The sequence below is a fragment of the Perissodus microlepis genome, chromosome 16 (assembly GCF_051167445.1).
Source record: "Perissodus microlepis isolate ML-2025 ecotype Zambia chromosome 16, ASM5116744v1, whole genome shotgun sequence".
Lineage (NCBI taxonomy): Eukaryota > Metazoa > Chordata > Actinopteri > Cichliformes > Cichlidae > Perissodus > Perissodus microlepis.
The window spans coordinates 22,035,854-22,063,711 of record NC_140476.1 but is presented as its reverse complement, the minus strand read 5'-3'; the positions used below and the strand labels follow the sequence as shown (position 1 = coordinate 22,063,711).

The 27,858-nt window shown below is 41.0% G+C and overlaps 1 protein-coding gene across 19 annotated transcripts in view; it reads right to left on the bottom strand.

Annotated features, from left to right (window-relative positions):
- mycbp2 (MYC binding protein 2) overlaps nt 1-27,858 on the bottom strand; it is a 61,951-nt gene that overhangs the window by 20,068 nt on the left and 14,025 nt on the right. For 8 of the 19 annotated variants that reach the window (XM_084908478.1, XM_084908459.1, XM_084908463.1 and 5 more), the window contains exons 7-52: nt 27,565-27,636; nt 27,266-27,362; nt 27,096-27,169; nt 24,285-24,423; nt 23,980-24,056; nt 22,589-22,793; nt 22,324-22,488; nt 22,022-22,180; nt 21,685-21,889; nt 21,381-21,526; nt 18,133-18,243; nt 17,651-17,755; nt 16,008-16,127; nt 15,795-15,876; nt 15,430-15,547; nt 14,908-15,266; nt 14,595-14,767; nt 13,985-14,110; nt 13,667-13,794; nt 13,362-13,453; nt 13,099-13,233; nt 12,885-12,968; nt 12,666-12,762; nt 12,385-12,577; nt 11,837-12,111; nt 11,428-11,649; nt 11,070-11,261; nt 9,819-10,025; nt 9,568-9,705; nt 8,914-9,092; nt 8,686-8,828; nt 8,496-8,596; nt 8,179-8,397; nt 7,853-8,075; nt 6,673-6,791; nt 6,465-6,552; nt 6,337-6,386; nt 6,057-6,229; nt 5,758-5,902; nt 5,433-5,639; nt 4,385-4,440; nt 4,197-4,312; nt 3,958-4,055; nt 2,809-2,925; nt 2,055-2,195; nt 769-846 (exon numbers count right to left, since the gene is read on the bottom strand). In XM_084908478.1, coding sequence (XP_084764604.1) covers nt 769-846; nt 2,055-2,195; nt 2,809-2,925; nt 3,958-4,055; nt 4,197-4,312; nt 4,385-4,440; nt 5,433-5,639; nt 5,758-5,902; nt 6,057-6,229; nt 6,337-6,386; nt 6,465-6,552; nt 6,673-6,791; nt 7,853-8,075; nt 8,179-8,397; nt 8,496-8,596; nt 8,686-8,828; nt 8,914-9,092; nt 9,568-9,705; nt 9,819-10,025; nt 11,070-11,261; nt 11,428-11,649; nt 11,837-12,111; nt 12,385-12,577; nt 12,666-12,762; nt 12,885-12,968; nt 13,099-13,233; nt 13,362-13,453; nt 13,667-13,794; nt 13,985-14,110; nt 14,595-14,767; nt 14,908-15,266; nt 15,430-15,547; nt 15,795-15,876; nt 16,008-16,127; nt 17,651-17,755; nt 18,133-18,243; nt 21,381-21,526; nt 21,685-21,889; nt 22,022-22,180; nt 22,324-22,488; nt 22,589-22,793; nt 23,980-24,056; nt 24,285-24,423; nt 27,096-27,169; nt 27,266-27,362; nt 27,565-27,636 — 6,549 coding nt within the window. The remainder of the gene's footprint in view (nt 1-768; nt 847-2,054; nt 2,196-2,808; nt 2,926-3,957; nt 4,056-4,196; nt 4,313-4,384; nt 4,441-5,432; nt 5,640-5,757; nt 5,903-6,056; nt 6,230-6,336; nt 6,387-6,464; nt 6,553-6,672; nt 6,792-7,852; nt 8,076-8,178; nt 8,398-8,495; nt 8,597-8,685; nt 8,829-8,913; nt 9,093-9,567; nt 9,706-9,818; nt 10,026-11,069; nt 11,262-11,427; nt 11,650-11,836; nt 12,112-12,384; nt 12,578-12,665; nt 12,763-12,884; nt 12,969-13,098; nt 13,234-13,361; nt 13,454-13,666; nt 13,795-13,984; nt 14,111-14,594; nt 14,768-14,907; nt 15,267-15,429; nt 15,548-15,794; nt 15,877-16,007; nt 16,128-17,650; nt 17,756-18,132; nt 18,244-21,380; nt 21,527-21,684; nt 21,890-22,021; nt 22,181-22,323; nt 22,489-22,588; nt 22,794-23,979; nt 24,057-24,284; nt 24,424-27,095; nt 27,170-27,265; nt 27,363-27,564; nt 27,637-27,858) is intronic. The other 11 variants (XM_084908465.1, XM_084908471.1, XM_084908479.1 and 8 more) reach the window with 6 other exon arrangements.

The window sequence follows — 27,858 nt, the reverse complement described above, 5'->3', positions numbered from 1 at the left end:
CTCAGACTACAAAGCCCAGAAATGTGAAGGTGAAAAGCACTTAGCAGCCTCACAGGGAAATGCTGTAAAAAGCATGCAGTTCAGCCCTCTTTACGTGTATTAAGTGCCATCTTTAAGGTCTCAAATAGCATATTTGCTTTTTTTAAACCAACGGTTCAGTGACAAAACCGATGCAACTCACTTATCCGTTCACTAACTATGAAGCTGCACACAGCAGCCAGCCAGCTGAGCTTGGCACAAAACTGGAAAGGAAGTAAGTGTATCCGTCGTCACAGTAAAATCATACAGCAATTTTCCCCTGATATTAAAAATACACTGTTCACCCACAAAGAATTGACAAACACTCACTTTAGCATTTTAGTAATCCAGTTAAAAACAACCAACAACTTAAATAAAATGCTCTCATTTTCAGTTAAAGGGGGGCATGCTATGGCACACACAGAAACAGGACTAGATATGGCAAGCCTTTCAAACAAGACCTCATGCAACAGTCTGAACATTATTATCTTCATCTCCATGCAACATACAAGCTTTAATACAAACAATTACTATTAATCCGAAATGTGATCACTGCAGAGTCTTCAGTAGCCACCGATATGATGTATTATCACGGTACAGACAACCATGCAAATACAGTTTGACCTCTTATACCTCAAATTCACACTGTGGGACAACTACAAAGTCACAAGGGGTTCGAGGATACAAGAAAAGAAACAGGCAATAGGCTATGGGGCAGTCAAACTATGTTCCCTCCTTCACACAACTCACCTGTGGTGGGAATATAGTTAAGGGGGTCCATGACAAAAAGCCGATATCCCTGACTCCTTGGCTAGCATTAAAGACATTCTGAGCAACAAATTGTAAAACAGTCAAGAAACAGTAGACGACTCAAGAAAGGAGAGAAAAACGGGAAAGGGGAGGTTCTAGTGTATTTTTTTGGAAGAAAAAAAAAAAAAGCTCTTGGCTCTTGTGGATTTTCCAAGATAAGTCAAGTTAGGAAGACAGATTCAGACAGGCCAGTTAGTTGTGGAGCACTGAAATAAGCCAATGAGTGCAGAATTAAAAGCAGTAACAAAACAAAACATACAAAGAAAAAAAAATGTTGCAGGGGCACTGAAAATTCACTCCCAACACCTTATTGCAATTATGTCCAAATCCATGACCAAATGACTTAAAAAATGTAAAAATAAAGACATATAGAGAAGAAACTTCCAAAAAAATTCCCCATTTGGATGATGTAGTGTGTCATGCTGTTCAGACAGAAACCAGACATGGAAGCCTCCTAGCACTGCATCCCAATGCAGAGGTGGAGTTACAGAGAAGTAGAGGTACAATTATCCACTCAAACCTTTCACAGGCCAGTGACTGCTTCATGACAGAAAACCACCATCTTTGGATACATTCCCATTTAAAACGGCATCAATTTCTTGAATTTTACCCAGTTGAATGACCCATTTGAGTCAGTGGCATTTTTAGGGTGGTTTTTGCGGCATGGAGCAAAATGTGTGGGGGGGAACTCCTTGCCATCACATGCTGCAGTGAGCAACTCTTTATGAACTGTGAGTGAGAAGCGATGAGTAAATGAAGACTCAACAGTGCAGAATAAGCAAAGGCAAAACAGCACACAAGTGCTCTTTCACTACATTTTTCCTTGTCTGACAGGCCCTGCATTGGGGTTTACTTTAATGCACTAAACATATACCGCCTCACCACGTGAGCCAAGTGTCCACAGCTAAACACATGATGGTCATGTAACAGTAAACCTTTTGCCTTCAAACGTGAGTTAATGCATGCACACTCCAGCTGCTGTTCCTTTGCACAGTGTGTTAGTCAAAGTTTCATACCGAGATATTCCATGCACAAGAAACACCCCAGCAGGTACACTCTGATAAGATACTCTGATGATTTACCATGCTTCAAGGACAAACCCAGGTAAGTCCTTGAAAAGCCGTTATCATTAAACAACACAGATGAGCTCTTCCCCAAAATAAACAGTGCAGGAGCCTCTAATCGTGAACGGAGACAGGCTACTCAGCAGGCCGCCTTCTACTTACGTCGGCTGGGACCAGTAGGCTCCTGCCCAGGTGCTGGTTAAAAGAGAGGCACCAGGCTTCAGTGTACCCATTCATGTTGGGAACATACTTCTTTACAGTTTCATCATTGAGCCTGAGCCACACACCATCATCATTGTGGATCTAAGGGAAAACAAGCAACAGAGTAGAGCAAAGGCATGCCATCCTGTTACTAGGGAAGTAGGAGGGGCGTGCCCTCATACATACGCACGGCATCTCTGAGGCTGCCCAAAGTAATTAGATAACGCCACGCTCATGGTGAAGCAGGATGCAGGTGAAACATTACATGAATGTTTCCGGTACTAACGACAAAAGATGAGAGCAGATATTGTGCAGGGCTGACAAATACAGTCAATACATGCCACATTACACTGCAGTTATAAAGTGCGTAGTAATTTAAGAATTCATCGTCTCATTTGGATTCATGAGGATGGTGTTCAAGCTGTTTATGGAGCCTCAGAGTGCCTTGCAAGAGCAATAAGCAACATAAAGAGCAACAAATTTATGAGGTAGTAATCATTATTGAAAGAGGTAATTACAAAGAAACTACAGAAATCATGTAAAAAGACTCAAAATTACTTTAATCTAGAAAAAACCTCTAGATTTTACAATAATTATGAGTCGGCTCTTATTGATTCAAACAAGAAGAAACACAGAAACAGAACAAAAGTGGACCCTGGTGTTCCACATAGAATACTATATATTACGGTCTTCTGCCTGGTCTAAAGTCAATTACCTCGTCAATGAAAGTGATGGTGCCATTGACATGCACTATGCCTATCTGTTCACTCTGCAGGGAGGGGTGACTACGCACACGCAGGCCTGCGCTGTCCTTGGATACAAATTTGCGGACCTGAGAGAAGCAGAGGGGAGATGGAGACCGTGAGCGGCAGGGGTAAAGAACAGAAAGGAGAAAAATAAAGTCAATAAGAGCAGTAGGAAAAGAAAAAGGAGAAAGCAGTTGACAGTGATAGATCGCATGCTTTAATCCAGACAAAGCCCGCTTCCAAGTACAAGCATACACACAGCAAAAGATGACCAATCTTAAGGAGCTTCATTTCATTAGCACCTGTTATGAAGTTTGTTGTGTGTTATCTACACTGATGCATGAAGAAAAAAATCAAAACAAAACTTTTAAAACATGTCCAAAAGGAGTATACACAAGTGATTGAAAAAGGCACACATTGTTGCTTGTTTCCCCCATTATGGATTTCAAAACTCAAAAGGCCACAAAATGATGATGACCCCAACGTGCATAACATCAGGTAGATGCAATTTCTGCATCTGAAGCAATTTCCAGTTCCTACACCCTATTAAGTACTCGTCAACGTACACAGTCTGTATACATGCACGATAGAACCTAACAACCAGACTCACAGTGCTCAGTCTTAATGTTTGTCTTCATCTAGTTAGAGGCATCACAAAAGAAAGGACATCACACCGAAATCTACCGTGACATTATAAAAGAGTTGGATTTATTTGCTCGTTTACTTTGTGACCAAAATATCTTGGACTGGACTGAGGTTCATTGCTTCCTATGAACCAGCAAATCGTTAGTCAGCAGAGCAAACCAAACGAGGAGGCGCAAACAGCCAAAAGCTACACAGGTGATATACAATTCTCAGTATGAACTGAAATACTAACCAAAAAAAAAACAACAAACAAAACTTTTCAAAAGGTCAAAAAGGATCTCTGTGTTTCTGATGAAACTGATGTCAACATACTGCATAAAGCAGCTGGTTCAATCCATAAGAATTTGGTGCTGGCAGGAAATCCTGTTGCCATCTCTGTTGAGTTGCATTTGCTGGATGACTGCAGGCATGGTAATGTTCAGCGTGTTTGTTCATGTTCATGTCCTAGTTGGTCAACTGAAAGAAAAACTCACCTTGCTAGGCTGAGGCTCAGCTTTTGGCTTGACCATCTGAGTCCCAGGTGGTATCATGCCTTTGGGAGGGTCTTTGACTTCTACCTCCAAACCAGCATCTAAATGATTTAAAAAGGATTTACAACTCGACTTTGTAAATTCACAAGAAATTTATTGTCTCCACATAAATTTCATGCTTCTATGGGGAAAGATTTAAGAGAACGCACCAGCTTTTTGAACGCGCGTTTAGACTGAATTACCTATTTCAATGCCATCGATGGTGACGTGGATCGTATAGAGGCCGACTGCTCCTGGAGTCCAATTGGCACTGTAGGTTCCATCAGTGTTGGCACGGATGAGCATATTCTCGCTGGGTCTGTGTGGGCAATGAACAATAAGTAGACTGCGTCTCCGTGGAAAGTCTGTTCTTTTTTCTGCACTGTCTTACCTCTTTGGGGTGGGGGAAGCAAATCGCAGCTCTTCAAAGGAGTAGTTTTCATATGCCTAAAACAGACACAGATGTAATGTAAGAGCAACAGCAAATACACTAGTTTCCCCCCCCCCCCTTTTTTTTTTAAGTCAAGTCACATTCCCCCTCTATGATACAAACTCATGATGGGTTCAACAATTTGCCTTTTTTTCCCCTCTTTACATTTTGTGTAACTGCTGTTTAGTTAATTGAAAGACAGGGCACCAATCAGATATTCATTAATGGATTACGCTACAACAACTGAAAGAAAAAGTAGCACACTGTAATTTTAATTCAGCTTCTGTAGTTGTCCGTGAGCTTGACTTTAGCTTTCTTCAAAGTGACATAATTGGGCTACTGAAACAGGCTTTCCATTTAAGTACATCATAAGCTGGAGAGCATGAACACCAGCCTTGTGACTAGCCTCTGATTGATGGCAAAGGAGCACTTTTTTCCATTACTACCATGCAACAAAAACGCACAACTTTTTGAATGTTTTATACAGCAAACTAAAAGGCTGTCACTCCCAAGGTAAGCCATTCATTTTTGACTTTTTTATCCTCCTCAGATACACAGAAGCCGTCCTTCAGTAAAAGTCTGTCAATGCTACTCTAATCTGAACCACTTGGTGGAAGAATTTCTAAGCCCTGTAACACCCTTCTCTCATTCTCATACACAGTAAATGGATTAGAATAACATGGAGCTTTTACATTCTTCAAGCTACAGGCCATACGCATCCATTTATACACATTTATGTGGAACATTTTCTTTTTTTTCCAGCTTGCATCTGTACTCACTGGCAGGTGTATTCAGATTTTTTTTAAATATCCCAGTATATTGTTATAATCTTCTTTAGCGATTTCTAACGAAGCTCTGTTTTTAAAATATTTATTATTTAATGTTACCAAATGTTAAATGTTGTATTTCAGAATCTAACCACCCAGCTCCAACTTGAGCTACAGAATCTGCAACAGGCTAATATACACAGGTGAGGTAGCGAGTGGCGCCCCAGTTACACGATGCTAACCTTCATCATGGTAATAGCAATGTACCGAGCCTCTTTCACAATCATGGGCTCATAGGTGGCTTCCAACTTGGGCACTGGCAAACCTCCAAAGGTTAGGTCGGGTCCAGAGGAAGAAGGGGAACTGCTTCCAGGTAGTCGCTGCAACTTCTTCACATTTTCTGGTTGCACTGACTTTTTCTGTGAAACAGGTACGGCCTTCACCTCCACCTACAAACAAAACATAAACACAGTGACCGACAAATTCAGTAAACTACTTTTGTAGGTTTGGCACTTGAGACACAATTACATAATTGTTTCTTTTTTCTTTTAAGAGAGTTTTCCTGACCTTCATGTTAGGAACATGCACCACATCCCCATACTGGTCTTTGGTCTGAACCACCACAGTGGTTGGCCACCCACAGCGTATATCATCTTTGTTCAGAATCAGGGATGTCTTCTGAGGATCTGCGTAAGAGTCTGGCTGTAGCCATCTGCATTGGTCAAACAAAGAGGGAACGAATATGTAGTAACAGCCCAACTATTATTTATCTCAAAGAATTGAAATTCAATATGAATATTATTTTCTTCTGAGGTAATTTTCATTCATTTTGAATTTTGCTGTCTCATCCAAGGATGGAAACATACCTAGCCAGACGTCCCCCACTTGAATTCTGCACACAGGTAATGAAGTCCTCAAGGAAGGAGTGCTCATTGGTTTGGATGTGCAAGGGTAGATTCCCCTCAAGGGCCTCCAGGATGGTGGGAGAGTGAGACAAGGCCAGACCCTTCCCAAGGATCCCTGAGTGGGCCTTACACACCTGAGTGGCAACAAAGTTTTGAAAGTTAAGTGCTTAGTAGAGATAGCTTCTTTTTCTTTTAACTTAAATAAATTATCAGGGAAGGTTTAACTTAAAAGACAATATACCTGAAGAGAGGCTTCCTCAAGAATCTCAAGATCTTCCTCCAACTCATTGCCTACAAAAAATTGAATCATGATTATATGAGTTATGCAAAAGGCTGCCTCAAATGCACTGATTTTACTTTTTTCTGTACCTATAGGAAGGGCCAAGTCTTTCTTCATTAGAGCCGCAGCACACACACTACCCAGGTAGGCCAACTCCTTCTCCAGTTGGATAATACCCTGAAATTTACAAAACATCTGTCAGAAAGGTATTTATTACTTTTTTACAGATGGCATACAAAGTGCCGTAAAACTACAGGCTCAGGGTGGGTGGCACAATTCACTGAAGAGCATCTGTACCTCATCAGGACCGGGGTTGAATTCATATCCCACAGCCACACACTTAAAGCCGTAGAAGCAGGCTTTCTCATCTTTCACATAATCTGAGGCTGTTTCAAGTGAAAAGAGCACTTCATTTCCTGGAAACAGAGCAGAAATACACAGTAATTCATCTAACACGAGACAGTTAGGCAGAGCTCTGTAAAAACAATAATTGGTAAACTAATGGCTGCCTGCTGTGGCAGGTGGCTCAGTGAAGCATCATTAAGTAGAATAAAGTACACAAAGGATGCCAACAATTATCATCAACGAGCTGCAGCTGGCTTGCATGAACATATGTTGGATTAAGAATGTTGTCACTACTCAATCAGAGCTCATACTTAAGTATACAACAGATTTCATTAAAAATGCTGCTAGCTCTCTCACAGTAAACAAAGAATACTGGTCCTCCTACAGAATATGCATTGTCTCTGCCTCTGTGGACGCCGTGGTATACAAGTTTTTTTAGGTGTCTTCCAGCCCGGAGTTCCCTTCTGTCGAAAGTAACGCACGATCCAGGGCAACATTTCACTCCGCTGCCTTGAGGAAGTTCATTAACAACTAAAGACTTATGGCAGAAATATAATACTCCTGCAAAGAATAATACCACTGTAGCGCAGAGGCTGATACACCACATGAGTTTTGAACAAAAGTCACTGGCAATGAAATATTATGCCAGTCATAAAGGATAGATGCATAACTTTTGTTACTAATTCAACAATGCTCATAACTGATTGCTTTAGTTTTGTTAAATGAAAAAAAAATATTGGTCATATACAATCTGACCAGTTTAAATTTTTTACATCATTCATCAGCCAAACTTGCTTTAAATATGTTAAAATGAAATAAGATTAGAAAACAAAAGCTGTCAAAGGTTGTGTCTACTAAAAGGTACTAATAATTGTAATATAAATAATAACACTATTTATATGTTATATAAACATCTGTGCCTATTGTACATTTCTGTATTACACCCTAAGGTTAACCAAAATGCGGTGGTCATTTCTCCTTGACTCCACTAGTGTATATTGGCTTTTCTAAGCCTCTTGGTTTAGAAATATTGGAGTTTATTGGATTCAATAACACTGTTGTAGCTTATTGTCCAATAAATGTCAACTTGCTATCCTGCTGTTTTGTTGGGGGTCTGCTTGTTTGTTTTCACCTGGCAGCACGAGGACAGTGGTTGGCCAGCCTGTTGAGCCTGAGAACTTTTTGAGCTCAGTCCAGGTGTTGATGGTGTCGTGGATCAAGGGTTTGGCACTTAGGTTAGACAAGTGGAGTGTTCGGCTTGGGATTAGCAGACGCAGGACATCCTCTGGTTGTGCAGTGCCACACTGTGGATCAAACTCAATGGTGGTCCAGCGGACGCAGTCAGGGAATGATACCTGAAGCATGGTGAAGCACAAGGGAAATCAGTTGCAACTTAAAATTCTAGAATTTTCTCTTAACACATTTTAAAACCAGTAAGCATGGCAAGAGATGCCTTACCCTGTACTGAGTGACCCCAGCTTGTTTGTAAGGGTGGTCACTCTCAATTACTGCATAATGGTTAGAGGTGGTACAAGCGGAGAGGCCCTGTTCAGGCTGGTTGCCAGTAGTGCTGTCTGTGGATTGGTTTGGGTTAAAGGTGGGTGGGGCGTATTTTTGGTTCAGGGCAGAGACGGCGGGCAGCAGCTCTTGAACCAAACCAAACACCTCAACGGCAGCCTGGATGTGAAAGAACAAGCAGTTAGCCGCAGTGCTACACCAGAGAGAAATGTGGTATTTTAAGAAGACAGGTAAACCATCTGAGTGTGAACTAATACCTTTGGTACAGATGCAGCCACGGGGCCTATGTAGGCCAGGATGAGGGGCAGGAGCATAGAGAACAGGCTAGAAGAGCTTAAAAGCTCAGGAATATCATCCACTGGAGACAAGAAAGGACCAAATGAAGAAAGGCCGAGATATAAGCAACCAATGTTTTTGTAATAGCTGTGTAAAATTTGCTATGCTTACCATCAACAGCAAATGCCCTGTGAAGGAGATCCTTTGCAGCTCTAACCACAGCACTGACCACAGACAGAGCTCTGCTACAGTTTTTGTCTTCCTCATTGGCTTTGCTCAGCAGCTGAGACTGGAGGTCCCCATCATACTCACTCCTTCAACAATGAGACACTTAAGTCAGAAAAAAAACAAAAACAACTTTTGATACAAGCAATTAGAAGATGCTAGCTTTATGCATACCTGTAATAGAGAATCTGTGGGATCTGTCCTCTGGTCTGGTTGGTCCCATTGCTACTCAAGCTGCAGGTGCTGAAGGTGAAGGACACACCATCGGAGCACTGCACTGTGGTCATCCCTCCGTCCCCATTAGCCGTCCGGCTACCGTAGTTTCGTAATCGCACTGCATACTTCACCCCCTCCTGCAACACGGTAAATTTATTAAATAAATATTTGCTATAGACTGTATATAAAAATCTGTACTGTCATTTTAAATTCTTGAGTTTGTCATTTTGCATGTTGACACCTCTTTATCTCTCTTTTTTTGAGCATATAGTGCCAATTTATCAGCTAGCTTGACAAGCTAAAGGCCTTCTTTAGAGTATATGGGCGTATCACGCTAATGTTTCAAATACAATTAGCTGCACCACAAGCCATATTATCTGTCAGATATCTGCCTTAAAAACACTCATGAAGGCACTAACAACAGAAACACAGCTGAGAGGTCTAGTTTAATGACTTAGCCTCGGAGACATTACATTATATTAAAGCTAACCATAAGTTAAACAGATCAATATATATTAAAAAAAATTCACCCCCTACAGAGCAGTCACAAAGAGGAAATTTGTTACTAGGGCCAAACGCATTTATGTACCAGGTCGTATACCGCTTATGTACCTTAAGTGGCACAGCCTTATCCAGGCGAATTTCAGCAATATCACTGGGGGAATCGTCAGTGCTGTATGTGCCCTTCACCAGCTCCAGAGATGTCCACCTGTGAGAATGCGCAGAGTCCCCTGGGTGCTCTGTCTGTGCCTGAAGGTCGAGGGAACAAAGAGATTCACAAGAATAAATAATTCAACTGACTGGAAACTAGTTCAGCAGCACCACAAAACAAATAAAAAAGCAATAAATCTTCAGTGACTTACATCATCAGCCAGCACCTCTAGCTCATACTCATGGATGCCCCCTCCTCCATATACGCAGACACCCACAAGCACAACGCCTGGCTTATCCACTGTCAGACAGATGGCATCCGGCGAGCCATTGCCTGTGTTCCAACTGCGGCCCTGGCTTGTTTTGGTGAAGCGGTTCGGAGATGCTTTCACTGAGTGGAGCGAGTTCAGCCCATCAACCTAATAAAGGATGAAATACTAAGAAATATAGCCAAACACACGTGACGACACTTGAAGATAAATAGAAAGACACTAAATATTTTTTAAATATATAAAATCACAATCCATAATTTTAGGTAGCAATACTCATAATAAAGTGTAAAATGACCAAAACCCTCCAAATGTCCAGAGTTCAAGCAAACACTGCGTAAATGATGGATGGAAAACGTAAATAATTTAAAGGTTGCTAAAACATACAAAAGGCATTCACAGAAAAGAATAAATGAAAGTGAAATAAAACCATTTCATGCTTGGTATGCATTAGGTAACTACTATTTATATCAGCCTGTGACTACTGAGAACCAGACACAGCTGCAGAGGGACCTATCCAGGTACTCTGGGGAGAAAGAGTAGTTTCCGTGACAACAGACTTGGGGGGAGAGGGTAAAAAAAAAAAAAAAAGTAGTTGTTGAGGGCAGTTGTCAAGTAACGTTACTATGGCAACAAGAGCTAAAGAGTCATGACTGCAGTACATGAGTATAAAAAGAGTGTGATGATAATTAAATGTAGAGTTTGAAAGATGGAGGCCAACAGATGTCTGCCACTCACACCTAATGACTCAGCATGCTGTAAAGACAATACAGAAAAGCTCTGAGCTCTCTCTGGGGTTTTTTTTAAAGCTGCAGTAAGGACATAGTGTCTGTCACTGAGAGAAATTACTTCAACAACAATAGAGCCTTGAGAATATGAAGAATATGGCACAAGACAGGACAAAAGAAAAAGAATGAGAAAATGCATGAGTGACAGATTTCTTTTCAAACGTTGGCTGAACTGTAGTGACTGGGATGCAAATTAAATCCCTTTGAAAACTACAAATCAATGTGACCAAAAAGGTTGCTTTGTCAAAGCCTAGAACAATAAGCGTGTACAGATGAAATTTCTGGTAATGCGAGTGGGGCTTTGCAAGAGCACACAAGGACCAAAGCTTAAAGCCAAAACAGTAGCCCCACATACAGGCGTACTGTGGGAGCATAGGTCAATGGCTACTAGAGCACGTTAAGTTACCTCAGAGCCTAGGGCAGAGGCGGTGAGCTCAGAAACGATGGAGGCCAGCAGGCCACAGGTGTTGGAGACCAAATGTGGCGAGAACAGTTCAACCTCCCTCCTCAAACTCTTCCTCACAGGCAGCACCACAATCACCAGCATCTTCTCTAGTACTTCCCGGAAACTGGTCATGCCCATCAGGTTCTCCTCCGTCTAAAAGGTGGAAGCAATATTACTAACTTAATATGATTGTTTTGATTTCTTTTATAGGCCATCTAGGTATTTGGATGAGAATGTGATAGTGATCAAATGTAGTTATCTCTACATGTCCACTGACTGTATCGATAAACAACTAAACATTAACGCAGTGCCAACTCACATGGCTGAGCTTCTCCATATGGGCCACCAGCAGGGGGAAGCGGTGAGCAAGGGCCGAGTCATTCTCTGTGCTTACTTGTTTGACCAGTGAACGCAGCAGCACCTCCCCATCATAAGCAATGGGCAGGATGGATGTCAGCTTGACCGATGTGTTACACAGAGCTGACATTACGGCTGCCAGGAGACGGCTGCTGGATGTACGGAAATTAGCCTCAGCGATATCCTGAAATACAGCAAAAATAATGGTGAAGGTCAGATTTTTTCCCCCCTCTTTAAGCCTTCATCTGAAATTATCTGAATATTGTTAGGTAGAAAAAGGGTTTGAATAATCAAAGTACAGTAAAATGTCATCTAAAACTAACAGATTTTTTTTTTTAAATGTGTCAACAAGCTGTATGAAATCATCATACTTGGTCCAGGCAGTTGAGCAGATCACACAGGCAGGCCCACTGCAGAGCCGGGGTTGGATAGAAGGAGTGGAAGCAGGCGGTGAAGGTGTTGTGGCACTCCTGCAGCACAGCTTCCAGCAAAGTAAGAGGCTGAGACAAGTAGCCTTGTGGGTCATTGTCCAGCTTGGTCAGGCAGTTGTCCATGCCTTCTGACAGGATCTTCTTCAGCAGACTGCGTGTCTTTCCTACGCACTCTGCCAGCTTGCTCGACTCCTCCACCACAGCCTTGGTGCTGGCTAGAAATCAAACACAGGAAAAGAAGAGATGTAATCAGAAGACACAGTTTAACTAAAATGCACTTTTTAAGAACCAAAAATATCACAATCACTGATTGTCTTATAACTTTTTAATTGTTTTATAAATATAAATCTATGTACATACTATATATCATTTGCTTAATGTATAGTAACAGTTTGAATAAGACTCTTTTGTTGTTGCAAAGAAAGACTTTGACGTCGTCCATCTATCAGTCATCATGCTGTCAGTGATAAAGTGCTTTGTGTTCCTACCTGCAATGGGAAAAATCTCACAGATGTAGACCCTGAGCAGGCGGAGGCAGCATGTGCCAACAAAGCGCAGTCTCTCAAGGTCGAGCAGGGTGGCTGTGTACTGGAAACCCTTCAGCCCTCGCAGTTCCTCCACACCCAAAACCAAGGTGGTCCAGCTCCAGTGAAGGATACTCAGCAAAGACTCAAAACACTCCTACAACGAGATGACACAGCATTGTTCAGTTTTTTTTTTTAAGTGACCTGTTACATAACTTGCAGAGAGACACTTGGACAGTACTCACCACTGAGACTGTACGAGCAAATGAGCGTTTAAGGATATGGACTGGTTCACTGGTTTGCTGTTTGCCTTTAGATGCATTGCCATCATTTGAAGGAAGCCTAACGTTAAAATATGAAAAGAGAATAAAGCTTATTTATTGGACAGGCACCAAAAAATAAAACAACCCCCCCCCCAAAAAAAAAAAAACATGCACCACTTTTAACAAAATGAGAGTACTTGCCTGTAAAGCAGCTGAGGTATCTGACCTGCGTTGACATCTGTGCCATTATTTGACTTCTTTGAGCTTTTGAACTGAAAGACAACACTAAATGGGAGGAAAAACACAAATCATGACACATGAAAAATCAACATGTGCAATGTAAAAGAATGTAACAAATAGAAAAATAAACCATCAGCTCTACTGATTTATCATGGTGACTGTAAATCAGTTTTACCCATCATCAGTGGTGATGGTAGCCTGCCCATGAGAGCCGCAGTCACTGCTGGGACCAGACACTCGGGCCCACGCCACATACCACCAGCCAAGCTGCAGCAGCACCGGCTCATCAAACATCATTGCATATTTCTCCCTAAAAATAAGATCACCATCAGTTAAAGCCATTTAAAATGATTCTTCAACGTTTTCTTTACTGAAATAGCCACAAGACTAAGTGCTAAAACCACTTTCAAAAAATACACACAAATACATTAACTATACCTGGCAGCACAGTCATAAGCGAGTACATCAGTCTCAGCCAGCAGATCACCGTCTGTCTCATGGTCACCACCATCGGGGCCAAGCTCAAACAGCTGCACAACAACAGAAACCGATTAATATATTATATAAATTTAAAAAAAAAGAAAATACTGCCCGTACTAACCCTTAGACCCCTATAAGATACACCTATGGTATTAATTTCAAAATCCTACATAACCTTGTTTTGACTTATGGTTTTCAAAAACCTGCACATCCATGCAATTAAAGCAATTTTTTGTAAAAAAATATTTCAAGGGACTGCACACCTTGATTTTGGCAGTGTACTCCCCTCGTCCCCCGAACAGGCCCAGCCCACCCAGCAGGATGTCTGCGTCGGCACAGAAACGGATGGCCTCCACAGAGTGGGCCGAGTAACCCCAACCACCACCGTGACCTGCAACATCGCATAAGGGAACAGTCAGGTTATGAAGGCCACAAAGATGATCACTTACTTTCCATGGCATTTTTTCTCACTGAATGTTACAGATTAAGCAGCTGCCTAGTTTGATATATTGATGAGATCAATTCAATCAGTCAGTGCAAGTCCTGTCTCTTTCAGTCATTACTTATGAACAAGAACTAACTCTCAAAGCGGTTCACAACACTGTAGTCCTCCTTAGAGTAGACCTTCATCACGGCCTGGGTTTCTTCCTCAGCGCTGGCTACACCCATTTTCAGTTCCTGCATGGCAGCCAGTGTATCTAAGCAACCTAAGTGGAAAAAACAGCATAATTTATCTTACTAATAAATGACAATCAACAGAAGTGGTCATAGCATTCTTGCAATCACATCATTTGTTTGACTGAGGTCAAATCAGTTTTCTCTTGAACTGATTAAAAAGTGATACTACAGTCTCCCATGAAAAACTAACAATAAGAGTTCACTCATAAAAAGAAGGAAAAACAAAAGCCAGAAAAATAACTTAACATCCTAATGGGATTCCTACAGTTATAAACAGAATAACATTTCTATAAAAGCATAAAATTAAGTCTTGTTACTTGTTAACAACCAGTCTATCACATTGGATAATATTGAATGAACAGCAGCTAAAACTTGAAACACCCGGGAGCTACATAGACTAAGCTAAAGCCCCATCAGAGAAGTTAAGTCAATGATTTAATAAAAGGTAATTACAAAAAGATCATAAGGCCCATAAGCAATTTGACACTGTAAATGCCTAGTGTAAAGGATTACCAAGGATGTGTAGGGCTCCATGAGAGCGAGTGGTGGTTGCTTGTGATCCTGACGGTAATGCAAGCTCTGGACTAAGGATGCTACAGCGAGCCTGCAGATCTGTTGCAGAGGGCATCCTGGCATCAGCTATCACTGCATTGTAACACCACATCTCTCTGGTGGCTGGCAAGAACCTAGAAGCAGGAGGAAATAATGACAGGGATTAAACATGCAAGGAATTAGAAATATTTCTGCACTAATGAAAGTGCAGCAATGAGTTGAGATGGAATCCAGCTTATCCCTTGGTTAACATAAGCATAGACCTCACACTGACCTCCATATAACATCATACACTGGGTCCAGACACAGGCCAAATCCTTGCAGGTCCTCCTGCTCAGAGTCATTGAAGGTTCTGCAGCTTCCATCCATTTTGTTGATAAGCAAGCATTTAAATGGTGGTGGCTCAGACACAGAGGAGGGCACGAGGCCAATGATGTGTTTGCTGGCAAAGATCTCTGAAGTAGCTAGGACATGGGAGTTGATAAGAGCCTCATCGATTCGCAAGAATGTCTGGTCCCCACTGGCTCCGATCCACGTAGCTTTTCGTCCATATTTGGCACCGATATTGGGCATAGGAGATGGCTTGGCATTCCAGTAGGGCATGTCCAGGATCGGCCGACCAAGCTGCCCTTTCTGAAAAAGCAAGGAGAGTGTTAAGTTTCAGAAACAAAGTGCACAAGAAATCTGCAGCCCTTGCAAAAGCAATCGTGACCGATTAAAACAAAGGTTACATTTGTTACATTTAAAAGATTACTTTTGCATTACGGTAGAATTGCAATAGATTCTGTTTACTCACCGAGAAGCTGCCAAATGTGAAGACCTGCCCATCCACGAGGAGAACAGCTGTGTGGTTACTGCCTGCTGTCACCTGCACACTCGGACCAGGAAGAGCCTGCACCAGAGTTGGAGAGCCCCTAGCAGGGAAAAAATTTAATGAATTTGTGTGTCCACAAAACTGCAGTTAATGTATGATTGTAATGTAGTTTTCCCTCTTAATACCCATGACATTTGTCTGTTCTGCTATAATTATTTAATGTTTAAATAATACTAGAATATACAGGGATAATTACAGAAACTATTCTATGGCTAACAAATAATTACTTTTACTTGAACATACATCTATCACATTAAAGAAAAAACAAGGTCATCTGACAAGAATACCTGGAGTTGACATCCCCATGTCCGAGCTGCCCGTGCTGACCATACCCAAACGTGTAGACATCGCCATTCTCCATAAGCACCACTGTAAACCGACATGACGACTGTCACATTATTACTTTAATATTACTATACTCTTACTAGTTGCTTTAAACAACTTTTATAATTATCAAGGCAAATCTAACCTAGTGATTGCTATGAGGGAAAAGCACCCACCTGAGTGGTGAAAACCACAGCTGACCTGAACTGCTCGCAGTTCACAGTCAAATCTCACAGCCCCCGGGGGGTAGGTTGTAATTTTGCTAGCATCCTTCTCCCCACGCTCACTGCTACCATCTATAAGGCAAACACTGAAGTCAGCACATTTGAGCACAGAACAGAGAGTGAAGTTTAGTAGCAGCTTTAGACCGCTGAGGCGGAAGCCTCTGCACAATCCTCGAAAAAACAGAGCTGGAGGGAAAAGAGGTCTTAAAAAAAACAAAAGGAGAAAAGAAAAAAGGGGGGAGAAAAGGGGAAAAAACGATAGCAAGGAGTGACACACCGTCATAACAAAGGCTTTTGATAACCAGTTCTGTTATAGCTTGCCAACAGTTTTGAAAAAAAAAAAATTAGGGTTTTTTTTTGTCTCTTATGAGTTAACAGGAAGTCTGGTTTACCCTGAGCCCTGCAGGAGGTCACAGCTGGTGTGTGTGAGAGGAGGAGGTTGGGATAGAGGAGTGCCATGCATTACAGTGAATACAGTGACTGAGAATATATTCAGGATTCTTGTTTTTTTGGACCAAAATAAATATTGACTGGCTCATGGTGCCAAAATTAGAGGGGTTAAGAAATTAGTTCATTGTCACTACACTTAATATTAGAGAATAAACAGAGTGCTCCTAAAATGACATCTTAAGCACATGAAAGCAGTTTTGGAGGTCAAAACCAGGCACTACCGTAATGCCTGTGAAAACCATGAAGAAAAATGCTTATTAGATGCAACCTAAATGACCTACACTTACAAATGCACATCAAACATCAAAGCAAAACAGACTAATAAACCACTGAGTGATTAGTGCCAGTGGGACAAGTTATGCTTCTTATGTCTTTAGATGGCACATATCATCATAATTTTTTGCTTTACATCTGCACACAAAGTGATATATTTGACATTTTTGTAGCCAAATGAGCTTTTTCTTAAAAAAAAAAAAGTGTGTGTGTGTGGGTTTGGGGGGGGGGGGGGGGGGGGGGGGGTGTCAACAGGTATTTAACAGTCACATTATATGATGTTCTCGGTCCTCCAGGATTATGCTGGTTAGACGAGGGGGGAAAAAAGAAGCAAGGATCCATCTTCATATCCACCAGTTGTTTTTCCAAAGGAAAGAGATGTTTTATTCAAAAAAAAAAAATAATAAATTTAAAAACCCACAAAAAAATCCTACAAATAAATATATGGCCATATTCTACTGATTTGATCAATGTCTTAACAATTTCAAAACTTGAGTGTCCAAACAATGAGTGTCGAAACAAAGCTTAATGTTAAGATGACACCTCTAAGCCATTTCCACGAAATGTTTCACATTTAAAATGTGTCAGACTTGTCAACTGTCAAAGCTTACTCTCCCCAGTGTCTCTGCTTGTAATGCAGTAGTTTTATCTATTTGCTATGGGGGTGACGGTAAATCCAGTTAGGCAATGACATAGCTTTCTACCTTCGTCTTACTAACTGCATCGTACTCCGTGGATGAAAACTTTGAGACCTGGTGAAGATACAAGAGTCCTGCCTTCAAAGAGTGAGAGGAGGTGGGCGGGACAGCCAGATTGGGAGATAAGTCAAAGGGGTGTCTCTGCACCCGTTGAGTTAGTGAAGACCGTAGTACCTTTGTGCTTGTCCCGTTTATGCCTTAGTGCCTGAAGGGGTCTTATTCTGGCTAGGGCCTGCTCACGCTGGTTCATAAAAATGGGACCGGGGAAAACAAGGGGGCCTGGGGGAGAAAGAAACTTTCACATGCATGCACAATGCTCACAAATGGGAAACAACACATGATAATACTACACCACAACCATACACATATGCTAAAAAATGTAAAAATTAAATAAATAAATAAAAGTAGAGACACAAGCAAGGGGGAAGTCACCAAGGCACGACACCCAAGCTCACAACAGCACCTGTAAGTAACCTGAAACTTGATTATTTATTTATTTATTTTTTAAAAAAGGATGGACATACAGTTAAGCCTATTTGTTACATCCATCTCCATAGTCTCTCCTATTTGAACTGTCTATCACAGAAATGTGTCCTTTCTATATCCCAAAGCAAACACTTCTTCATTAAAGTTAGTCCCCTAGCTCTGAATCATACCTCTTCCCTCCTCCAACCTATGCCGGCGATTGATCCTCTGTCGTTTCTCCTCCTGGCGGATCTGAATGTGCTCCTCGATGTTGACTCCTGGAGGGGGAGGGACAGGCACAGCTGAAAACAAAAAGGCCGCAGATACAGCCAGCCCAGACAGGATGCAGGAGGAGGAGGGAAGGCAAAGCAGGGCGGAACAAAACAAGACACACATCAATGAATGATGGAGAGACATGATGGAGAAGCAACGACTCTGCATGACACAAGGATGAGTGACAAGTGCGCAATGTATTCAAGCAAATGCAACAAACATTATGACATGTAGCATAAGCACCATGCCTTCATAAGCTAGCATACAGTGCTTACATTAAGCCCTGGACAATCTTTCTCAGGTATGTACAGCTAAACATATAGCTGCTACGGTCACATCATCTATATGCATTAAGATTTTAACATGCATATGATTTGTCAGTCTTTGCAGCTTTAAGTGAAATGTAAACAATGCAGGTGGTGTTTAAGCCAAGATGGATATACTGCATGAAGGACAGAGCATAAAGGATAAAAGAAGAGCATATTTTCATGAAGGCGCAACAACCAGCGCAAGTAGCTCTCCAGTTGCTTTACATTTCCCTGACCTTTAAGATGGGGAGTTGTTTAATGATGGACAATGTATCTGATTTCATACTTTGCACAGATTTGGAGATAATGTGATTAAAGCAGGATTCCCATTTACCTGCATTTTAATCTATGACCGATTTGTACTCTTTGATCACCTTCTTATTAAAATGGCTGAGACTTGGTACTATGGATATAGAATGAACAGAACAGAAGTGACTACACATGAATCACTTTAATCTCAAGTTATTTAAATGTATATCAAATTATAAATAGCACTATTTCTAAGTTGGCAAATAGAGTGCTTCCTCTCTTAAAAACCAAAAGGAACGGCTTTATTATTAATACTGATCCGAAAGTAGAAACAACAACAACAAAACTGAGTACACTTGTGATCAGGGCTGTTCGATATAACGATATATATCGGATGACGATATAAAAACGTCTATCATTTCATATTACGCTATCGTTTGTTTCGTGGTGTCACGAAATAAACTGTTTACAGCAATATTTTTTCACTGTTTTGATGGTCACTGTAGTGGCTATATTAATTTCTTAAAGTTCTCTCTTTCTCTTATATTTAATATAACTACACTAAGGACGGACAAGCGACTGTTTTTATGCGTTGTCGTTAGCAACAATGATAGTAAAACCACCGCGTGGTTCCGCCGTCCGCTTGTTTATTTTCCACATAAACCTTTCACAATAAAGCTCAAGATCCTGTTGAGACTTTTCAAAATAAACTGAATCACGTGAAAGAGGATGCAGCGTTTACGGATGAGAAGCAAAAAAAGAGCCGTCAGGTGCTAAAAAATAAAACTTCGACTCAAACGTTAGAACAGGCTTTCCCCCGCAGCAGGCCGTGTAATAAATACTCACAAAGAAAACGGCGGCCGTTACAACTTATGACTAAAAATGTATAGTTTCATGCATCTGTTAAAACACTTGACTCCAGGTACACGACGCCCAGCTGGAAACACTTCACGCAAGTCGAGCTGCCCGAGATTTACAGAATTTACAGAAAATGTTAAAATTTTATGATTTATTTCGTTATCTGGACGATAGATGTCTTACATCGGGATATGAGATTTTGGTCATATTGCACAGCCCTACTTGTGATGTCCACTAAACCCAACTGCATAATCATCAAAATACATAGACCTGTGAACACTGGATCTTTCTCAGTTTGGGATTTATGGGCTTTATCTGCGTTTGCATTATTACTCAAAAAGTAACCAGAAGCATTAAAAAACAAATAAATAAATAAAGCTACTGCACAATACAGGAAGACTGCAGCTAAACCAAAGCCATAGTATCACTAATGAGAAGAAGCAATGATCATCCACTGAGAGTGGACACTATGGATTGTAACTCTGGTCATCAAGAGAGAAAACGAACAATGCGAGGACACTGCATAACACCAGGCTCTATGGATGGTGTCAAAGTAGAGAAAAAATAAAAACAACAAGCTCCTTGCTATTTGGCAAAAAAAAAACTACAAGATTAAACTTTGCTAAAGAACGAGAAAAGAAATGTGATGTCTATTGAGAGCACACATTCTTCAGTCAGATGACACCAAGATAAATCTGCTCAGCTCAAATAAGACAACAATCAATGCAATGACCAGCAGCAAAGCAGTGAGGTGGGAGTGCGATAATAAGGGGCAGCATGAGAGCTAAAGGTCTTGGGGAGAGAACATTTATAGATGGCAACCATAAATGCCTGTGGATATACTAAAATACTGGCTGACAAGATAGCACCCAGTCTCCAGAACCCTTCCAGCATAACAACAATTCGAAGCACACTGCCAAAACCACACAAGAGGAGAAACTATGAGCTGAGAAACTATCCCGCCTCACTCGAATCCAACAGAACACCTTTGGGGAGTCTTAAAGAGAAAAATGGAGCAACATAACCACTCTAGAAAAGAGCAGCTAAAACTATTTGTCTCTGAAGAGCAGATTTTTCTTTCTAGAAATTTTGTGCTGTGAAAAGCCATCATTCTAAAAAGTTGAACCTTGTTTTATAAAAAAGGAAGAACAACCTTACTGTAAAGCATTTACTGCAAAGTGAATCGTTTGATACTTTAGCAACACTGCACAGGCGTGTACTCACTTCTGTTATGTTGACAGAATTGCAGCCTCTAATTTAGAACTGCCAGACCAGAGGGTAGTGCTGTTATGCACCGCCATCCTCTGTATTTACCACGACTGGATGCCACAGAATAACCACATATACCTCTACTCTCAGCAGTCCATGTAACTTCGTGTTCTCCTGTTTATGCGGGAAATGTTATATCCTGCAGCTTAACAATGCTGCGTGCCACTGTTGCTCTCCCAAATGCAGGTGTAAACCATGCAGATGACTCAAGGACTTCTTGGAAATACAGTTTCTTTATTTCTCACTGTGATTGGCAGAGCAATTTCAGAACGACGAGATATGTGGCACGCAGAGAGTCCTTTTTTTTTTTTTTTTTAATCCTTACTTGAATATTTCATTGCCCACTCCCTTTGCACTTTTACACTAACATGAACCAAAATAGCATGGGCAGTTCTTTGGCTAGCTCCTTGCATTTGTCACTGCGCCAACACGATTAAAATCTGGGCTTTAAGTAATATGCTGGAAGATATCATTTAGCATACCTAACAACAGGTCCAATGGAATCATCTCCTTCACAGCGTCAAAGATGCCTCTCTGCCTGGCCTCCTGACCATCGAGCTCCCTGGCACAGGCTTTGCAACAGCCACACGCTGAGCAGCCAGACTCTCCAGATCCACAGCCACAGATACTGGTTCAAAGTAAACAAACAAAACAGATATTCATATCACTTTTTTTTTTTTTTTTTTTTTTTTTTTTTTTTAAATGCAGTTAAAAAGATCCCATCAGTCATGAGTATTTTTTTTTGTTCCTAAGAACACAGATGCTGTCCTGACATAAGTCTCTTACCCTCCCGGCACTCTGTCTGGTCGTCCACTACTGACACAACTGGCACCGTAGCCAGTGCAGTCTCCACACACTGTGCAAACCATGCACTGGTCCAATTTCCACTTGTGCATGCCTGGCTGGCACATCATGCTCTTCTCTTCCTTCTCCTCCAACTCATCCTCTAGGTCCTCATCCATGGCTGTGGCCATGTTCTCAACACCAAATGCTACAACAGATATGTCCACAAAAAAGAAAATCATCAGATCGATCAGAATTTAAAAGAGTACTTAAATGGAAAACTCAAATTGAGTGATTTTATTATGTTTATCTGTCTGTGTGCGTTTGTCCATCTTCTCACCTTTTCCTGCCTGGCTCATGGCTCCGGTGTCTCTACCACACTGGCCTTTGTTATTCACCCCAAACGTCCACACTTCACCGTTTTTGGTCAGAACACATGTGTGAGCCTTACCCATGGCAACCTGAGTCACAAAATGACCTTTGAGGTCTGTCACCTGACCTGTAGAGAGGAAAATAATATTGAAAATAAAGATTTTAGAGAATGAGCAATTCTTTTGGACACAAATTTTAATTATTGTAGAGCGTTGATTAGACCAGACAAGGAAATGTTGAAATATCTATGCTCCGTTTCTGTCAACTCACAGGTGCTGTCACTGTATATAGCATCTTTGCCAAACATGTAGAGTTCTCCATCCTTGGTGACAATGCTGCTGCTGCCATTGTTGCATGCTGTGTACAAGGCTGTCTTGGTCTCCAGTTTGATCATCTTCTTGGGCTTGTACGGCTTGGGCTGTCTACGACTTTTAGCTGAAAAAAAGAACACAACAGACATCACATTTAGCTTCTCAGCCAAGTTGGCTTTCATTCCGGTTTTAACAAGGTGAATGTTTGAAAACAGTCATCTCACTAGATTCTCCATCTTCCCCTTTGCTGGCAGACCCTGTGAAGAATACACTTCCATCTTCAGCCACTAGCAGCGCATGAGAGCCATCATGGCCGACTGAGAACTGGACAATCTTCGGAGATTTCGTAACGGGCAATTCCACCCATTTCCCTGCTGATGGGCCACCCTGTTTTATACCCAGACTCTGGTATTTTCCTGTATAGTAGATCTAAAATAAAACACAAGGAGACTCATTTAAACACATGCAAAAAGACTGAAAACTGAAAATTTAGGATTACAAAATGTTAGTCTGAGGCTCTTATACTAAAGTTAGTTTGTGTGTATGCTGCCAATTCAAATACAAGAGCTTTTAGTCATATATGTACAAAGTCTGGTGTGGTATGCAAAAGAATTTTTATGACTCAGATTATCCGGCACTCACTTTGGAAACAACTCCACTACCTCCAGTAGCATTTGAGAGAACAGTAGCATGCATTAAGCATACCCAATCTGGGTCATGAGTTAAATGCTTATACTTTCTTATGGATAAAATTCATCTGTTCCCATTGTACCCATCCACTCTGGGTAATATGCAGATAAAACGCGTTGTGAGTTTAGGTCTCTACACAGACAAAGGAATGTGTAACACACAACTACCCCAGACTGCTATCTACTGCAGAAGAGAAGCACACTGTGCCACACCTACAAAAAATAAAAAGGCACAAACAATCACACACCCCAAACCACATTCATAGTTAGCATTCTCATCTTATTATACAAGAGAGTATTGTAAACCTCTGATCACTTAATTACTTGTATCGACATTTTTGATAACACCTGTTGATTCTACTCTTATATAAATTCAAAAACTATAGGAAGCTTCTCTTCCAGTCTGCCTTGTTGTGCCTCCCTGAAGTTGCTGACATTGTACTGTAGGGCGAGACTGACTGCATAGCTGGCTGAAATACAGGAACACCAGTTCAGAAGCTTTTTAGCTCAGCCTGCCTATAACCACTAATAAAGGCTGTGTCCTGACAGCACAAAGAAGGCAGACATTAAGACATAAAAATACCTCTGTAATTTTGTATTATTTAAAGATAATTTAGCTAAGAGGGCTAGCAAACATTTCCTAAACATAAAGGTCTGTCTTATTAGGCTTTTGTGCAGCTTGATGTTGGAAAATCTGACTAAGGCTAACTATGTACAGATGTTATAAACTGCAGGAATGTTAAATTGTACGATGGGCTTAATGCAGTCAAACAAGCAGAAACACAACTGAGTCCTTCCCCCACCACAGGTTCACCCTTCAAAGTGCCTGGTCTGTCATTGGCAAGACAAAAGCTCTTAAGCTCAGCAGCTGAAGCTGTTCCAACATTCATTTTTGTTAAACATTTCAGACACACCACCAGTCTCACCTTTCCCGAGGCAGTTTTCATCAGAGCAAACTCCCTGCCTGCTCCAAGCAATGCTGCCTCTTCATCAAAGCCTGTGCCTGAGAGAAGAACATAGTATTTAGAGCCAAAAACACAAGGGGACAGGATTGGAAGTACTGTGCACCATTTAAAAAAAAAAAAAAAAAAAAAAATCCCATTAAGTTGTGAGCAATTTTTGACACATTTGCAACCTTGCAAACACAAGTATACTGCAGAATGCTTTCAGCAGGTATACAAAAGCATGCGAAGCTTTATTACACATATTATCTGTATTTTGCATCACTTACTGATGATGTGCAGATCCTTCTCGAGGTCAAAAAGAGAGATGCCACAAGCGTGCAGACATTTCCTTGCCAGCTTAAGCTGCAGTTCCTGCTGCAGGGCCGGGTCTGAACTCATAGTATAGATCCGTACTACAAAACCATCCTGCAGGAAAGAACACAGCTTAGCTTCATGGCACAACACTGCAACAGTGTCACGTATGGTCCAGGCCCATTTAACAAAAGACACTTCTGTTTAAAGAAAATGCATCCCTGCTCCAATCATTACAATGTGTCAAACCCAAAGTGATTAACTAATGAACTGCATCAAGAATCAATTACTCATTCATTACAACTTATTAGCTAGTCTGCTGACTTAGCCTCTGGGGATAACGGACAATATTTTGGGGGCTTTTAGTGTGGACATCCAGCCCAAAGCTTCTGTCTCCATCTGCTCAACATTGTATATATTAAAGCACATTCAATCACTCTTTTGCTTTTCATGATAGCTGTTTACATGTATGCAGCCAAAGCCCTCTCAAATAAAGTCAATAGATTTTGGACTACAAACAGAAAACAAAAAGTTTTAGGTGCAAAAAATCTTGTCCGTTCTTCACAGGTTCTACTTATTAATCAACTCAGAATTGTGTTTTATATATAAATTAGTGGAGAGAAGTACTGAAAACCCCTTCAGTGACAATATTAATAGCATGGTGTAGGGCGTGACACGCTGATTGGTCACATTGATTCATGGCAGAGCGCAGGACATATGACTATGGCCGTGACGATTTACAGAAAAGAAAACAGTAAAAATGGGAAGACCTCGAGGAAATAATTATAAGATAACAGGGATATAACTGAGGGGTGGATGCTGGGACGTGGGACTATTCTGGTTTTCACTGCGTGGTGATAATGACAGACTCATCTAATGTGCTTTAATTTCCACAGAGCAGAGCACATGGGCCTCAAATCATTAAACTCCAACTATAGGTGGTTTAAGCTGCTGGCTGATCACTATAAATGCATATAGCTTCTGAGCCCCATGCGGTACTCCACCCTCTTTGATTAGTGTAGAAACAGCCTTGCTGCAATGGCAGATATATGGATTTCAGAGACTCCCCTCCCCCACTCACATTACAGAGTGCTTATGCAGATAACTGCTTGAGAGATTAAGCTCTCCAGAGAATACCCACATGTGGTGCCATTTGCCTCACTGCCACACCCACATATACACAACGCACACAAACACAGCTGGACCCCCTGTACGGCACAGCTGGTGATCAGCTGAGAGTCTTGTTGGAGTGAGGGAGGGACAGATGCCTCACTGGTCCAGTCAAGTTGAAAAGTTAACCTCATTTTAACTAACAAAAGGAAACTAAACAGATAGCACTGTTAAGAAGGTAAGGATGTCATTGCACAAGTGCGTGTAAAAATGATTTGTCACTATGAGAATTCATACCAGCTGGTATTAAGTGGCCATCTTTCCCCATTCAATTCAAGTTTGACAATTCAAAAGAGAAGCAAAACAATTCTCTGTATAGCCCTTTTTCCATTTGTACCTACTTGGGGCGGCTTGGTACGGACTGACACAGGTTTTAAGGTTTTCCATTAAGTGGTAATATCTGGTACCAGGTACTTTTTTTAGTACCTGAAAGCAATCCGAAAATGTGACGTCAGACTGATCAGCACATCTACCATTGCCTTGATGTCCGCTTTTGTTGTAGCGTTCATGTCACATACAAATTATGTCACGGGATGCTTGGCCGTGTTGTTATAACGACCCCACACACTTAGGTTGTACTCAATTGCAATGGAAAACACGCTGAGCCGATCCAAGTAGGTACTAATGAAAGAAGTGCTTCTCTGAGCGAGTCAGCGACTTGTTTTTTTGAATCTGGGAACTTCAAGGTCCAAGCATGGTACTCCACTGGTAATCCATAGATACTATGCAGAGCAAACCAAACAACATATACCGTCCACAGCAGCCACCGTTTTTTTTCTTCTTTTAATGTATTCTTGATATCTGATCGCACGCCATAGCGAAAGCTGCTGTTTTTCCGTTTGCAAATGTTTCAACTAATTTTCAGTCAGCCTACATATAGCATCATCACTGCTGGCCTCTGCATTGGTTGAATTCCTTAATCCTGCTTTCTGCAGAGCCTAAAAGCTATGCAAATGGCTATAAATGCAGGGCCATAAATCCAGCAGTTGCTTCTGTTGTCAACAGCAAATTTCTTGATGCTTCCTGTGTAGTCATCAGATGAGTAGGGCAAGACTTCCTGTTCCATCTGCCAGTCACCGTTAATGAAAGCAGATAAATTTCAAAGGCTTAAACCTAAATCGTTGTTTGACAGATGATTTCACAACTGCATTTAGGCGAAATACGCTGCCTCTCTGCCTTGTCATGTTAATGGACAATCTAAGCCTGTTCAAACATAATTTGTCTATTGACCGTGGACTATAAGCAAACTACAAATGGAAACCAGATAGCTTCCTGCACCGAAAGCCTTTTACCATGCCTATAGATTTATATTAATGTGAAGAAATTTGCAACTATCTTAATTCAAAATTCAAAACTACAATTTCATTAGAATTAAAAAGGAAGTGGGTGCATAATAAAGCCAGCTCTCTCCCCTGTGTTTACAGCAGACTGAGCAGTACAGATGCACAGCTAGCTTCTTCAGGGTTTAGTTAAACATGCAGGAAAAACATAGATTTTGCATACTGAATCAGTTTCAGTTTTTAAGTTCACCACATTCTTCTAAGAGTCTAAAAAAGATGAAGTGTGTTACTGTAATACTGAATACTGATGGGCTTTAGCAGGAACACTAAACTTACATCTTTGCAGGCTGCAATCTGGTTAATATATTCTCCATCAGTGAAGATGATGTTCTGTCCATCTGAATGCTGACCTGCAAAATTCAATGTGATGGTTAATATACCTGATATTTTGTTCACTGAAAATTTAATGCCTAATTGAGGTGTTTAAATACAAGTCAATAAATCACCTGGCATTGCAACCGTCCCCTCATGCTCCAGAGTCTCAGGGTTGATCTTCAGGGCCGACATACTGTGGTTACTTGTGTCCCGATACAACAAATACCCCTGAAGACAAAACGCAGATGATCAATGAAGTCAATGACTAGCTCTAATCGTGTTTATATACACGTGTATACGTACAAATATACACATGTGTATATAAATACATACATACATACACACACGTACACATATTTCAACGTTTTCTTTATTCTTATTCAACAAAATGTAAGAAAAATGTGTACATGTCAATATTTGCATTACTCACCTGAGCAAAGCCCAGCCAGGATCTTTTCTCCTTTCGGTTTCTGATTCGAGACGTGGAGTTGTACACGTGGCCCTGTGAGGAATTGAATACACACGAGAAGACAAAAACAAACAGTTACAAGCCTTAAATAAAGTCATAGAAAACAAAAAAGGTTTATTTGATGAATAATGAAAATGATCTTAATTTTCACTTTTAAACCACTGTCGTAACAAAGTTGGAAGAAAAACCATGTTGCTCCAAACAAATTTTTTTCCATAAACTGGGTATTTAAAAAAAATAAAATAAAATTTTGAA